Here is a 16,478-nt window from a genome sequence, read left to right as displayed (position 1 = left end):
GTTTTCAAAACAAGAATTTCAGTAAGAGCAACTATTGGAAATAAAACACTTTATGAAGATTCTGCTTTTAAATGACTATTAAATAAAGCTAAGAACATCACATTTAAAAATCTTTGCCTACATTCCCAAGCAAACCATCACAGTCTTCTCATATTGTTGGTCTTCTTTACTAATATTAGGAAAGAACAACTGAGAAAATAAGGGACAGAAAGATGTTTCTTCAGTCCCCAATCTAATAAGACTGCCATTAACATCATTCGAAATAATTTTCCACACAGAAAGAATGTTTGAGAAAACTAGCCTTATGGAAAACTGATTAACAAAATCAAGGGAAAGAATATGGTTCTGCATCAAGGTAAAAACTACACATGCTAAATAAAGGCTTTTTCCCAAGTACGCTTGTAGAGCATAACAAAAAAATCTTAAGATATCCACCACCATCCAACACAAAGGAGGGAAACTGCCATGCAAGAAAAATAAAATAAAGACAGTACTTTCAACAAGCGCTTTGGATAAATTTGGGTATGCTTTGGAAATCTTTGCTTTCAAACTGTTTTAAAGTAAACATGTAATTCAGCAAGAACAACATTCTCAGGTCTTTCATCATAGCCTGTGCAATTAATTCCTTCATCTGGGTAGGAAAGAAGGAACTCTGCTTGGATATGTAATATTTCAGAAACAAATTTTTTAAAATTAAGGCAACATGGTAAAAATACAAATATGTGATCAAATACTAATGCTTTGCTAAATGCACCATTTGCAAAAATACATGAGGCCTATGCGAAAATCCTGTCATCGGATAGTTCTTACAATGTTAGAAGGTGTAAAAATGTATTTGGGGGGAAGGACATTAATTTCATCCCCTCCCAACTAGCTAGATATACAATTTGCTGCACAAATAATGTTTTTTTAAAAAGCTGAAATTCACCACAGAAACTGCGAATTTCATACCTATATAAAAAGTAAAGATTCACAATCAGTTACGAACCCAAAAGTTTGACTTCTGGCACAGTAATGCTAGCTCCCTTGAAAAAGCAACATCGAACACACAGATGATACATCACAATGTGTGTGTACATCAAGCACAGGGCACAGAAGCCATCCTTTCCAGAAGCAAAGCATGACACAGAGCGGTGTGGCAGCAGACCTCACAGAGCTTCGCTGGCACTACTGTGCGGCCACATGGCCTGATTCACACACTAGGACACGCCCCGGAAGGCCTGATGGCCTGTGAGCACCATTCTTTCTCTTCTGACAGCCTTGGTCCAGAAAGGTTCTAGACTATCTGGGCATTTTCAAACAGTGTCACATTTAACGGATACAACTTTCCTCAAAGAAAGTAAATTATAGAACTTAGACCAAACCAGTCTTTATCCTTCCCCTGACCCCACCCCCGGCATAGTTTGAATAAAACAATCTCTTATGAGGTCCACTTTCAGGACATTTCGCATCCTGCAGTCAGGTGGCAAAGGAAGTCTTCCGGAGGCACAGTTTCCCTGGTGTGGCCGAGTCCATCTCTCTGGTGGGTGTGGCTGGTGCTTGCTGTGAGGCACAGAGTACGGCTCCTACCCAGGAATCTCTACGACACCTAGTGTGGGAGCCAGGCACACTGCACAGACAGACACGTGGCTGAGCTATGCACCCTCCTAGCCAACCAAGAGGCAAGCAGAGCCGCACAAATGCAAGCGCAGGAAGAGCAACGTGTCCTGGGGTGCCCAGTTTTCACCTCTACCTACCTGGACATGGAAGTGTCGACTGACAGTGAGGATGGGTAGGGTTGCCTGAATCCTCCCGTGATGGGATATACAGGCTGACCTTGCCTGAGGTCACAGAAGAAAGGAACCCATCAATGACAAAACATGAGTTACCAACCAGCAGTAAGAGTTTCATGAGGGGGGAAGAGGGAGGTATTCAAATTGAATTTTGTGGGATATTACAGACCAGGGCTTTCCTTAAATTATCCAACTGCTTCCATTCCTTGCCCTCCACCCAATCAAAGCATCTTTTGCCTTGAAAAAAAGTCTCCCACGCTCAACTTTAAAAACAAACCAATACATGATTTGTCTTTTATCCCTTCCCCTCTTCCAACCCTATTAATGCTTTGAACAAAGTAGGCATGTAACAAATGTTGATTGAATATAACAGAACACTGAGAATAGAGAAACACTCCTTTCGAAGAAGGAAGTTAGTGGATTGTTTATCAGAATCTGAGAATTTCAGGAAAGGGAAGACAGAAGGAAATAAAACTTTATATTTATATAAAAACAAACAAACATTTTTAAAAACACCTGCACTTCTCCCCTACCATATAGTCATGTTAGAGTCAAGAAATAAGAGATCAAGTCATTGAAATTATTTTCCCTCCACTCTGAGATGTCCATCTCTTCCTGCGTTTCCACATCTCACAGTTTTTATTTCCAGTCTTTATTTCTAGCTGCCACTGACACAACTTGGCACAGGCACAGGATTATTGCCCCTAAGTCATTAAGTTCAGACAGACTGATGATATAGATTAGAACATGTACGCATAATCAATTAAAACTCAAACAGTATTGACTGAGAGATTTAATACTAAAGAGAGAGCTGGAGTGAGCCGGAATGTCCATGACGGGATGACCCCTTTGTTGAAGGAGAGATAATGTAAGGATGTCGAGGTAGGGAGACCGGGACAATGACATGGGGCTGTAGGGACTGAGATCCAGATAAAGAAAGGAGAGAACATTTGCTAAAGTTGAAGCACTGTTTCCATGGAGTGAGCAGTGGGGAGGGGAGGAATGGAGAAGAAATGGGAGTGGGAGCAGGGAAAATTGTGTGTTAACAATAAAATGGTAAAAATAGGCTACACTATATAGAATTATTCTCTTCCTAAAATATATTTCCTTTCTTTTACCTTTACAATTTAGAAAATTTTGAAGGCAACTCTACGAATTTTTTAGAAATAAAGAACTTTTGGATTCTTGAAAAAAAAACAAAAAAAGCCCAAACATTAATTTTTCACTTCTCTGAACTCAAATTGGAGCTTACTTTATTAAATTCAAAAGATGCTGTTGTATTTTTAAATTTCTCTCTAGTTACTTGTCATTTACCTCACTTGCTCATTTATAAGCCAGGCAAGTATATATTCAATGTGTCTAAGTTTGTTTCAAAAATATAAATTTTCATAAAACACTAGAAAAGAAAAACCACACCAAGCACTTTGTACAGGCATAGCAAATGCCCAAAGCCACAAATTGAATCCATAAAACTATAAGCTTCAAAGCAAATGCTACATAGTCATTTTCTACACATATTAGCAAACAGATTCAATCCATTTCAAAGTCTGTTATTTTTTTAATGTTTTACATTGAAATGAAATAAAGTTAGCACCTTGCTTGTTGATGTGAAATTTCCTCAACTCCACAAGTGTTATCATTCATAAAGCTAATTTCCATTGAATGGAAAGTACAAGAACATGTGTTCAAGTGCCTGGCTGGAGTTTGCGGGAAGTATCTTACCAGCCAAGCGGTGGGGTAATTTGTCCAACACCACCCGGAGACAGGGGGTAAAAGGTAGGGATCTCAGGAGCTGGCGGATGTCTGGACATGCCTATTAAAAAGAAGAGAGAGAAGAGCATTCAGATTCATAGGACACTTGACTCTTAGAGCAATATAAAGGCAATAAAATGCTTAAACTTCTTAAAGTCTAGAACCAAACAACATTTATTTATCAGATTCATGCCACAGAAGTCAGTTTGTTATCTTTTCTCAAGATTTCAACATCTGAGAAAACAGGTCTTAAAACAGTACATCTTGAGAACTGCCGAAGGGGTAACTATACTGCTAGTAAAACAGTCATCAAATGAGACTTAAATTATTCAGTTTGCCCACATTATTTCACTTTGGTTAAGAAAATGGTAGACAACTGCTTTTTTGTAGAATGGCAAATGAGAGCCCTTCCTAAGTAGATGGCCTGCCATGGCCCTCAAGGATTAGGTAAATTGCCACTTTCATATTTTTATTGGCTCCCTTATGGACACACAGATTTGGGAAACGTGATACCTCAGAGGATCAAAGATTAATTAGGAATCATCTTCAGCCCCATAATGGTCACCCTTGATATGATTCATTTGGTCTCTGCTACTTTGGCTCCAACTAAGCTCTTCATCACGTTGAGTCCTCTGGGCGTCAAGGTCAAGCTGTTGGGGATTAGTTGTATTCCACAGAAAACAAGTGACACCAAATGGTTTCTTGAGCTCATACTCCCTAGAGTGCACTGTCTTATAACTGTAAAAACCACCTAAGGATTATACCTAATCCTAGTCCCAAACGACACCTCTTCGTTTATAGCTTACCTTGGGTATAGAAAAGAAGGGGTAAGGCAAAAAAAATTGCAAAATATAAAAACTTAGATTCAAAGTATTTGGGGGAAAGTGATTCCGAATAGAAAAAAGCCACAACAGTTTCCTTACACAGCTCATCTGGCTTTAAAAGGCCATTTCCACATAGAAACACATTCCCAGGTTGAATCCCCAGAAGGTACATTCAGTTGTTAGAAATACATGGGCCAGTATGTGGAGTTGGGCGAGCACATGGAAGACACTCTTTGCGTAGTCTTTTTTTACTGTTTGAAATGATTATGCATTTCATTTGGATCTTAAAAGATACTGAAGGCGTTAAACATATGGCAATGACTTAAGAAGTGTTGCCTTCAATGTTGATGTTAATTTGACTTTGAAGTCAGGACAAACTATTTCTCAGTTCTTACAGAAAGTAGGTAGGAAGGAGAAAGGTCTTTAATCTCTCCCTCAACAGAGAGCTTACATGTTTTTACATGATCATCTCATGTTTTGCTGTTTTAACAGAATGTTTTTCAAATCTCTTTTTTGGGCTAGATTTTCTGCTTCTTTTGGCCACAGTGGACCCTCAAGTTCATATGCTGGGATTTTTTTTTTCTTAGGTCTGGAAGGTAAGGGCAGCGGGGTTGATCTTAAGGGGAGCCTACAGGGGTGATTCGTGATGTATCAGAGTCATTGGGGAGTTTACCCCACTGGCTGCCACCCTTACCTGAGATTCAGAAAGCTCCCCAAACCTCAGGGTCTGCACGGGGACTGCTGTTTTGAAAAGAAAAACCAGACTAACTGAGAAGGACTTTGGAAACCCCGTGAAAATATGAACTTGAAAATCATGATCAGAAGTGAGAGACCCCCCCGAATTGTCTACTTGAATCCTTTTGTTAGGGCGCCGAAGCGCCTGTACACACAGAATGTGTCGTCCTGGGCTCTTATCATTGGGACACAGAGAGGTAACTTGCGTGCAAACAAGTCTCTAAGCGGACAAGTCCAAAACTTTGCTCCCCACACAAGTCCATGTACTGAGTATACTTAGAACAGCCCCTTTGTGATGCTGTGCAGGAGTGATCCAGCAGAACAAAAAATACAAACTTGGATTTGGTTTTACTGCTCGAAAGAGGAAGGAGGGAACTAACCTTTACTTAGCACCTGCTACATGCTAGTTCCTATGCTGGGCGTTTAATTTGACTATTTCTATTAAAATTCTACTCATAGTTCAAATACCCCTCTCTCACGGAACATTCTTTTAACTTTTACAGCTCTGAGGAATCTCTTCTTCGAATCTACAACATTTTATTTGTGTTTTTAACGTGGTACTTAAGATGTTCTTCATTTTTATAGCTCGTTTGTGCAAATGATTTCCTGCATGAGCTTAAATACTACTTGGAAAAAAGAGACTATGTTTTACCAATCTATGTATCAAACCTCGGTTGTCTCCAGAGGAGGGCCTCAGTAAATACTCATGAATGACTGAACAAATGAACAAGTGAAACAGAAAGTGTTTGGACCGACCTATTCCCCATGCTGGGTCAACATTATCAATCATTTTGCAGGTAAATACAAGTACATCATGTGGCTTAAGTCACTACTAGAGTGGAAAATGGGTCTGTGTAATCTAAACAGCTTATTTTTTAAGATCCTGTTTCCAAAGATTCCTAGAAGTGTGTGTGACTCTCCGCCAGTTGCTGTCTACAAAAGACACATTTCACATCACTCATTTAACTGGTATGTACTAAACACTTACTATGTGCTGGAGGCTATATCCAGTCTGGCCTTAAAGATTGTTAAGCTTTTGTAAGTAACTTTTATAAATATAGATAAAATGATTTTGAAGTCAGACTGTATGGATATATCAATTCTGCCTGTCACTCAAATATGTATCTCTAAGGAAGTTATTTGTTATTATTCTGTAAAATCAGCATAAAAATGGAACAGCGGTTATTTTGAGGAATAAATGCATTACATATGTAATGCAGAAAAGTGCTTGGTACACAGTCTAAGCAATACGTGAGTCTTTGTTGTTATTTATAAGGATACAATGAATAGTACAAAAATATCAACAGGTATATACCCGTATTTCCTGAAAGCTTTAACATTTTCACCAGACATAATGAGTAGAACAAAACGATTGGTATTATCTTTCTTTCCTTTTTCTACAGCTACACACTGAGAAAGGTAAAACCTAGGTGCTTCCTAATGGGAAATTAACCTGAAGTGACTTTCCTACAAATGCGAATGGGTTCTGCTGAGAAACTGTTTGTATTAACTGAATGGCTCTATCTAGCGTTAGCGTATGCACATGGCACTCTTTTTGTTTTTAATAAAGCTAAGCAGCCTCTTGGGAACTATGAAATCAGCAGCTCTGGCCTCAGTACCATGCTCTAACTAGCTGTGCTACATGATATAACCCAAAGGCAGGCAGTAGGTGAGAAAAAGAGCAAAAGCAAGACATCCATTGAGTTTTTTAACTTATTTTTTGGTGATGAATGTACCCAAATGGAATGGTATAAATTCAGAATCATACAAATTCATTCTTTTTAAACCAAGATTTACACATCCCCTGAGCTACAATGGTGACGAGATAGATGACGTCCAGGACAAAAAAGGAATTAAAAACAAGGTCTTTACATCAAAACCAACACAAAGAGTGCATGGAGTAGAATGCAAAAATAACACACATTTTTACAACAAAATAAAGACTTCAAAGAAACTGCAAGCAGACAACTTCTGGTCATGTGTACTGGACCTTCTCTAGTTCTGGAGAGTTTGCTTTAAAAAATAAAGTTTGAGAAACGATGATATAATTACAACTAGTAAGGTAAAACACGGTAGGGTAGCAATGAGAGCTGAAAATAGAAGATAAAATAGAAATGTAACTGGTAGCTGATCATTTACTGGTCTTTTTAAAATATTGAGCTGTCCTAGAATTCTTATAAGAAAAACTACTGAACCGTCACGTGTTATTCTTTTAAATAAGTTCATTTCCAAGTGCTCAGAACAGGGCCTGGGACATAGGAAGCATCATATAACTAACTTTGAATAAATACATAGTTAAAAATTGAATGAAACACACACCGCTTGATTCGTTTTGCTAATAGCTTGTTTGAGCTTTTACATCTGTCTTTAACTGTCACCTGTATCTTTGTGGTTCCCAGGTGTGTATCTCTAGCTCGGGTCCTGCTCTGGGACTGGGATCTTTAAACTGCCCACCTCGTGTCTGCCTTCAGACAGCTCAAACTTGCCACAACCAAGGTCATGTTCATGATCTTCCCTCTCAAACTCAGCCTTCTTCCTAAGATGCCTATCTTAGCTCCCTTTCTCACCAGACCTGTCTTTGACGTTTCTTATTCTTTGGAGGTCCTTGGTAAAAGGGAGTAGAGAAAGGACTAGATATGAGGACTGAAACAGAGGCAAGCCTGGAAACCTCTGCACAGGTGATTCTTGCCTTCTCTAAGGAAAGGTACCTGTGCTCCACTCAAGTCAAAATCCAACAGGAACTAAGTCCTCAAATAAGTTGTCTATTTTAAGTATGGAGGAAAATAAATGGGTTACGTATTTAACCTAGAAGTGCTCACAGTGGTGGAAAAAACACCCAGCCTCTGAATGCCACTCTTTGTTTCCCCCCAATTAATAAATTTTGTTGTCTGCTATAGGTCAGAGGTAAGGCTGGACAAACAGGTGAAGTGCTGCCAATGGCAAATTTTACGTGTGCATTCTCTGCCTTCACGTGGTTTTATAGGATCTTTTTAAAATTTATCTCTCTCTTTTTTTTTCAATTACAGTTGATATTCAATATTATATTAGTCTTAGGTGTACAGGATTTTTTTATTTTGAAGTTCTAAAGACCCTACTGAGATCCAAGTGCTAAGTACACAGAAAGAGCAAAGGCCATCCCGGAAGTAAGTTCAGCTTCCAAGTTTGCTCGAAGCAGATACGGGACCAGCAGTCTGGGAGAGCCCGAATTCTGTCCTACAGCTAACCATACGCACACCCATAAGCCTTCTGATTTTAAAAACCTCTTATGCTACATGTTTTTCTATAAATGATATAGAAGAGGAACTTGGTAATACTGTAGAGAAGCAAATAAGATTCATGTTATGGTTTTGTAGTTTATTGCTTATATCTAAGTTGGTGCTGGTAAATAATAAAAAGGATAAAACCCAATAGGGATATAACTGAAACCAAAAGAAATCATTAAAGGCTCAAAGTAAAAATTTCCCACTGGGTCCCTTTTCTAACTTTTCTTTTAACACTACCATCAACGCCTAGTATATGCTGAAATAAAAAAATAACTGCAGGGGGCACTGAGGATTGAATTTGTAGTGTATTTGCACAACATACTGGTTTATATTGTGGACCCTAGATTTTCAGAGCTGTTGCTTTGAAAATAACCCTTCTATGCTTCTTTTCTGTTTTTTTGTTTGTTTGTTTGTTTGTTTAATTCTGAAAAATAAAAGAAACAACAACAAATTCTTGCAGGTTTATAAAAAATTGCTATCAAATAAATGACTCATCTCCTAGAAATTTATTTTGATCCACCCAGTGACATGGAGCAAAGGTACCTGTAAGGTCACTTAGGCTGATGAGACAGGGATCCTCCTTTAATGAAACAGGCCTGGGAGGGCAGAGCTCTCACCTTGTTTGGAGTTGACATCTGATGGGATGTGTGACGGGTGTGATCCTGGAGAAAAGTGCTCGTCGCTGTAAGTGATGAGGGGGGTGAGAGGATGGACTGCATGAGATGGCTGCACCACGGGCACTTTATTTGACTGCAAAGTAACCACAAGGTCAACAGTTAATATAGATGCCCAGCTCCTGTCTCCTCTTCCAAAGAAGCAGACACACATTAGCAGTAACTGGGCATCAGCATAACGCAAGAATCATCTCCAGACCTGGACTATTGAAATCATCTGCTGTACTCATTTAGGGCTTCAGAATTTGTCCATGTTATTTACTCAAGTACATGAATATCCCATCAGGAGACTATCAGTTATTTAACCAGCGACCCTCTGGAGATTTAAGTTGATTACTATTATTCCATATGGCATGAATCTCTCTCTATACCTATTTTTACTCTCTCTCTTTTAAATTATCTCTTCAGGTTGAGTTCAACAAAGAGTTATTGAGAGCAAAAGTTATGAATATTTTATAAGCTCTTTATTCATTACATATGTCTGGCAACAAAAAGGCACTCATAAAAAAATGTTCAATGAACAAATAAATGAATAGATATTGCAAATTTAAAGAGCAAATTTTTAAACAACCCAATAAATATAAATTTGCTGTACCGATATTCCCTTAGCTTATAGAATTCGTAATTCTATAGTTGTACATCTTTAAGAACCATGCTATACCATTTTTTCATGTTTTATAGCTTTGTCAATCAAACCTGACCATCCATTACACTTTAGCCCTATTCAGTTTATCTTCATGTTCTCTAGTTTGTAGAAGACAATTGATAAAAGGGAATTTCCAATTTTGAGTTTAACTGCATAACATGAGATAAAGCTTGTGAGAACTCTTTAAATTGTTTATATTTTATATATTTTAACATATTTTATGTCTTATATTTGTTTAAAAACAGATTTTTAAAAAATGGAAGTCTAGGGGTTGCTGGTTAGCCCAGTTGGTTAGAGCGTGGTGCTCATAACACCAAGGTTGCCAGTTTGATCCCCATATGGGCCACTGTGAGCTGCGCCCTCCTTTAAAAAAATAAATAAAAACTAAATAATAAATTGGAAGTCTAAAACTATACAACAATAACAATTTTAAAGATATAGGTTATTAATTTGGACTTCATCAATTTGAAATTTGGGATCAGTTTGTTTGGTTAAAGCTGAATTTCTTCCCCCTCCCCTCAAGAAAGTGCTTAAGCAAATCAGTAATGCAAACAACACTCAGGCAGGTTAATCTCATTAGGTAGATAGTTTTTCACAGAAATGCTACATCTTTTCCCACCCACTTCCGCCCACCCCGCCCCACCAAAGAAAATAAACTCAACACAGTTATATACATGCAAAATATACTTGATTTTAAACACATCTACTAATTAAAGCAGCATCAGGAAGCTCTGTTTACAAACACTGTAGTAATAAGTAACTTATGACTTTAAGAGGAAAAGGATACAATGAATTTTGAATACTCACGAATTCACTACTTCAGACATGCCTTCACTATCATTAGTTTGAATTAATGAGATTTTTTTTTACTGTATTATAGAATGAAATGCATGTGAAATCTGTTTCTCCAGAAGCAAATATCTGTATTTAAAAATTTGAGGAAATGTTTGAAAGCTGCACTGTATAAACTCCTTATCATGTATGTCCGTGTCTGAATGGTTGAGGGCCCTGTAACATATTTGTGTATGGTGGCTGCACCTATGACATACACTAATTTTGAATTTGATGTTTTTTACAAATTAGGTATTAAAAGTATGTGGCTCCAATAAGAAGGTGTACCCTCAGGAAAATCAGAACAATTATCCTAGTAACACTTAATTCTCTTTACAGCCAGTAATAGTAATTCTCTATACCCTGTCATTACAACCTCCACCCAAAAGAAACTTACAAAAAAAAAAAAAAAAAAGCAAGGGGGGGAAAAAAACACACACACTTTTTTACACAATGATATAATTTCCATACTGTATTTTCCTTATTTTATAATTATCAGCTCCTCTCTAATGGCAGAACTTGCATAGCCCTTGGCATTTATTAAATAGAGCACTATTATCAAAGCCACACGTCTTTTCTCCATGTACCTCAGCACAGACATCTATGCATATAAATGTGTAAAAGGTTAAAAAAAAATGTCTCAGTGCTTTTCAAGTGGTAATGATGCAGTCTGCCAAATACACAGATGAGCTTCTTAAATACAAGGACTTTAGAATGCTAAAGGAGGTGGGGTGGGGGCGGGGTGGGACGGTGGGTGCAGGGATAGGAGGCTATCCTTCTAAACCCTTTTTAAAATGGAAACAAAAATCTCAACACCCAAACGCTAAAATGAACACATTTCAACTGTTAAACTTTAGAATAACTGCTTTGACTTGCATTTCCAAAGTCTCATAAGAAGCATAATTGCCAAACAACCTACCAAGATATTTTCTTACGGCAGTTATAAAGAAAGAGTAAGCATTGCAGAAATCTTCTGGAAATACATATATTTTGCATGCCTGTCTCATTTCCAGAGCACCACCGTAAGGAACTCGCATTAGCAAGCAGCATCTTCTTAATGTCTGACCCACCCCTCCAGTCATATAGCTCAGACTCTGGTGCCACGAATTTCCGCTAAATTATGCTATCCTTGCTCTCCTCTTAATTTTACGGTTTTCAACACAGATTTGCTTTCCTGTGGGAAGGAGATAAGAAGCCAAGGATTTTAATTTAAGCTCTGGCCTTGTCTTATATTTTGCAAGATGGATAGCGGAAGCAGCACTAGTCGTCTGTTAAAGCCAACAAGGATTATGTCCATTTTTGTAGCCAAATAACAAAAGCAATATGAAATCTCAGTATTATATGAGCACAATTCTAAGGTTTATATGTGCCTCCTGCCGACCACATCCACTATGCATGTAACCTATGCTACACGTCGCCATCACAGCCAAGTGTCCTGGCCCTCAACTGTGGGCCTCCCCCAGATAGCAGGAGGTTTTGTCCTGTGACACCATATGCACATACAAGGGGAGAACCTAGGCACTGCCATTCTGAGTAAGTCTTAAGACAGACAATACAACCATTCTGAATTCTAGTCCTCAGATCTCCAAATAACAACATGGGGTATCTTGGGGTGGGGCAAAAGGGTCGGGGGAGGAAGAATAACCAAGTGACTACCTAGTCTCTACAGATTCATGTAACTACGTTATAACGCACAGTTACACATGTGTACGTGGGCCTGTGTGTATATTCAGTAAGCACGTACAATGTGCCCGGCGCTATTCCAGCACTGATGGCCAACCCAGACCAGGTAGGTCCCTATTCTCAAGCACCTTCCTTTCCAGCAGCCCCGAAGAAGTGGGGGTAGGGGTATTGGAGACAAAGAGTAACTACGTGAAAAACAACAAGCAAAATCCGAGAAAACAGCATCAAGTACTATGAAAAAAAAGGAACCTGTCATAGGAGAGACCATATATATCTAACCCTTCATATCACCTTAAAGCTGTAAGACACCAAAAGTTCATTTAGTCCAAGATCCTTATTTTCTAAGACAGGACACAGAGGCCACCAGATCAAGCCATGACTATTGCCAGCCCTCATAATACAGCACTGCTAACTACACAGCTCGAGTAATATAGGGTCGCTGTGAACACAGTGTGAGTGGAAACCCCTCAGTCACTCAACACAGTGTGATCACGTAGTAGAGAAATTCCATCATTGTGCACCTGGGACGTCACTTAATAGAACCCAAGTCTCCTGACTGCTAGTCTGGTGCATTTTCCTCTATACATCTCCCTGCTAGACAGGGAGAAATGGTAAAAATCACTTTGATTCTTTTTCAGGTAAGTTCTGGCTTCCAGTGGAGAAGCACCAGGAATTCCCAATGTGTGCCCTTTGTTTCATTTTCCCAGGGGTACAGCATGCACAATTACTCTACCTTTATGAGATATCCAGCAGCCTCGTGTCATCCCCCAAACCCCACTGTGGCTTAAAGAAGTACAGGAACTTATCTAAGCTCACATGGCAATAAGTGGTTAAGCCAGGCCACAGACCCTGCCTGGTCTTTTGATACCAACTACACTATAATATACTCTTTAATGTCAGGTAGGTGATCGGTCAGGTGTGCAAAGGAAAAAAATAACAAAGATAGAAAAAGTAGGTACTGGAAAAGGGGCAGAAAATATCAAGAGTGCGCTCTAGAAGACAGCTCTCCCACCTCCACTCAGCACCCACACAAGGCTATTCAGCAGGAAGCCCGTAATCCTTCCCCAAATTTGAGAAACCACCACCAGACCATCCTACCCACAAAGCACATCATTATTATAGCAACGAACACCAAGTGCTTCCTGTGTGCTAAGCACTTTAGAGTACCTTTGAGGCAGGTACTATTATTATCTTCCTTTTATATATGAGGAAAGTGAGGCATGGAGAAATTAAGCAACTTTCCCAAGGGTGTAGAGCGAGTTAGCAGCAAAAAGCCAGGATTCAAACACAGAAAGTCTGGCTCTAGAGGCCATGTTCATTACTGGTACACTATGCAGCCTCCCTGAAGAGCCAAGTTCACAAAATTTTGCACACAGAGTTGACCATGTGGGCCACACCTGACAGGATGTGATCCATGAAATGACTGTGGTCTGTCCCAGGCACAGGAATCCCCTCAGACAAAGAGGCACCTCAGTAGAAGCGGTGAGACCTGCAGAGACTCAACTGCCACCTTTCTCTCCAGGACTGGAAAGGATTCCAAGAAGCTAGCGTGGCTGCCACCCAGGCTGCTCCCTGCAGGTAAGGACCTCTTTGGCATCACAGCCAAAAAACCCCACACCTCCTGTGGACACGAAGTGAGTGCTACTTAGAGATTCTGAGAGCCACCCCAAAAGCTGCCTTCCCAGAAATGACCCACTAGCTGTCGTGAAAGTTGTCGGCCTCTGAGGGTATGGTTCTGGGAAGGACTAAAAAGTGGTTCGGCTCCCGGCTGGCTACGGCCTGGGCCTGCTGGTAAATAGAGTAACTGGGGGACAGACCTGCTGGCCTGGTAGCTCGTCCCCATTGTGTACATCTCCAGATTTCGTCTAAAACCACAGCGCAGGGTCTGGATGTGCGTAAAGGTCTTGAGTTCCATTTCAGCTGGCTTTGCAGTGTATCAGTGGTCCTCCTGGTAGTGATCGAATCTGGGGAAGTTTTAACATCCACCAACTTACTGAGGTGAGGAATTTCACCTGGCCTCAATTGCTATGGTAGCATCTTACTTTTTATTAAACTCTTAGGAAGTCTGGTACTCGTGAAACAGAAGCCGTGTAATTGCATACTGTGCCTTCCCTCTTCTTCTGAGCTTCTCAAGCTTTCTCACAAAAAGGAGCAGATTTACGTCACTCCAATGGGAAACAATGATTCTTGCATTGAGTTGACCTCCAAAGTAATGTCTAGTACTGGATATCTTTCCTAAGACCCACCAAAGCCAAACACCTGATTTAGGTCCGATGTGGCTTTCAAATCTAAGACCACAGCTGGTTGTGCTGCAGCAGCTCTCTTCAGATAACGATGAGGCCCCAGGCTCTGCAGATTTCCGAGCAGGAACTGGTAAAGTGCTAAGGTTCACAAAGGTCACTGAGTCCAACTATGGACACAAAGGGATGGTCTAGTGACCTTCCCCATCATCAGACACCTGGGATGTTTGCCTAAGAGAGAAAGGAGCATGTCACAGGGAAAGGAATTAATGTGGATCAGACACCCAGTAAGTGCCCGCCATGTGGCCGTGCCTTTCCATTCTCTGGCACTCATCTATGTAAGTGGGCAGTATCACCTCTGTGTTTATAGATGAGGAGGCTGAGTCCTTTTGGACACACAGCTCAGTAATAATTAGTTGAGAGAGGACTTATACTGGCATCGTTTGATACCAAGTTCTTGCTCTTCCTGCTCACTACTCAGCTCCTCTCTCCACCTCTGTTCCAAACAGCGCTGCCAGGCGAGTGTGGCCTGCCATGGGCACAACTGATCACTTGGGGAAGGCTGATGTCACTAGCAGAACTACAAACAGACTGCTGCAAGAGCTGCTATAAAGCAAAGGTGTGGAGCACCACAATGTTCCAAGTTCTCTATAGGGTAGTGGGTTCCATACATTACCTCATTTAATCCTGAAATCACCCTTAAGTTAGGCATTAAGGTTTCTGCTTTATAGAGAAGAAAACCATGGTTCTGAGAGGGTAAGTAATTTATACACGATCACACAGGATCTTAAGTAGCAGAGACAGGATTTGACTCAAGTCAGCGACTCTGAGGTCCACAGCTTATATCCCTGCAGAACTAAAAACAGTCCTGGCATCCTCTGATTGCCAAGTGGAAGAGATGAGTAATACTATTGTTTATTGTTCAAGTGCATGGGCACTGGAGTCAGTGAGCTCAAATCCCAAACATTTAAATGTCACTTAGTCACTGTGCTTACGTAATTCACTTAATTTTTCAGAATCTCGGTTTCTTCATACGTAAAATGGGTATTATTTATACCTCACAGGATTAAGATGAGGATTAATGAGCAATGCACATGAAACAGCTAATTCAGGTCGTGGCACATAATACATGCTCAATAAATATTTGTGGAATGGATAAAGGAAAGAGAAAAGGAAAAAGACAGCCAACAAATGAATTACTCTGCTCCCAAAAATTCAAATCACTCATCTCTAAGACAAAGCTAAGTTTTAGAATTTAGAACTATGCTTTCTTTCAGGTGAATTCCCTACCAAACTCTCCCTTCCCTACTCTGCCAACATATTTTTAGTCTAAAGTGTCTGAGATTCCAACACCTTCCTCTCATCACTGCTTATAGAAATCCCTCCCACCCCCTTCAGGATCCATCACAAATGGCACCTCATGCCTGAAACCTTAAACAACATAACGTTCTGGCTTAGAACTTGCTACGGATACATGTACACACAGGTTTTCTATGTGCTTGCTTTATTTCTTCTATTGCTGTGTTTCCCCGAAAATAAGACCTAGCCGGACGATCAGCTCTAATGCGTCTTCTGGAGCAAAAATTAATATAAGACATGGTCTTATATTACATTATATTATATTTTACTATATTATTATCTTGCATAAGACCTAGTCTTATATTATAGTAAAATAAGACCTGGTCTTATATTAATTTTTGCTCCAAAAGACGCATCAGAGCTGATTGTCCGGCTAGGTCTTATTTTCGGGGAAATATGGTAGATTATATAATTTAATAGATAATAAAATCTATTTTTAATCATTGTTCAAAAATGTCTTTCAGCAGCAGTTCTCAAACTTTTTGGTCTCAGGGACTCTTAACACTCTTAAAACTCATGAGCATCCCAATGAGCTTCTGTTTGTGTGGGTTTATTTATAAATACTTATCATATTAGAAATTAAAATGAGAAATTTAAAAGTATTCATTTAAAAATGACAAACCCATTCACGTTAACATAAAAAATGTTTTTATAAAAAATTACCATTTTCTAAACAAAAACATAAAATAAGAAGAGTGG

At 39.5% G+C, this 16,478-nt stretch overlaps 1 protein-coding gene across 8 annotated transcripts in view; it reads right to left on the bottom strand.

Annotated features, from left to right (window-relative positions):
• LEF1 (lymphoid enhancer binding factor 1) overlaps positions 1-16,478 on the bottom strand; it is a 111,926-nt gene that overhangs the window by 25,005 nt on the left and 70,443 nt on the right. For 6 of the 8 annotated variants that reach the window (XM_019741936.2, XM_019741938.2, XM_019741942.2 and 3 more), the window contains 3 exons: positions 8,964-9,096; positions 3,495-3,585; positions 1,737-1,820 (listed from right to left, as the gene is read on the bottom strand). In XM_019741936.2, coding sequence (XP_019597495.1) covers positions 1,737-1,820; positions 3,495-3,585; positions 8,964-9,096 — 308 coding nt within the window. The remainder of the gene's footprint in view (positions 1-1,736; positions 1,821-3,494; positions 3,586-8,963; positions 9,097-16,478) is intronic. The other 2 variants (XM_019741940.2, XM_019741941.2) reach the window with 1 other exon arrangement.

The sequence above is a fragment of the Rhinolophus sinicus genome, linkage group LG02, assembly GCF_036562045.2.
Source record: "Rhinolophus sinicus isolate RSC01 linkage group LG02, ASM3656204v1, whole genome shotgun sequence".
NCBI classification, from domain to species: Eukaryota; Metazoa; Chordata; class Mammalia; order Chiroptera; family Rhinolophidae; genus Rhinolophus; species Rhinolophus sinicus.
The sequence above is the reverse complement of the archived record's forward strand: the minus strand, read 5'-3'. Positions and strand labels throughout refer to the sequence as shown.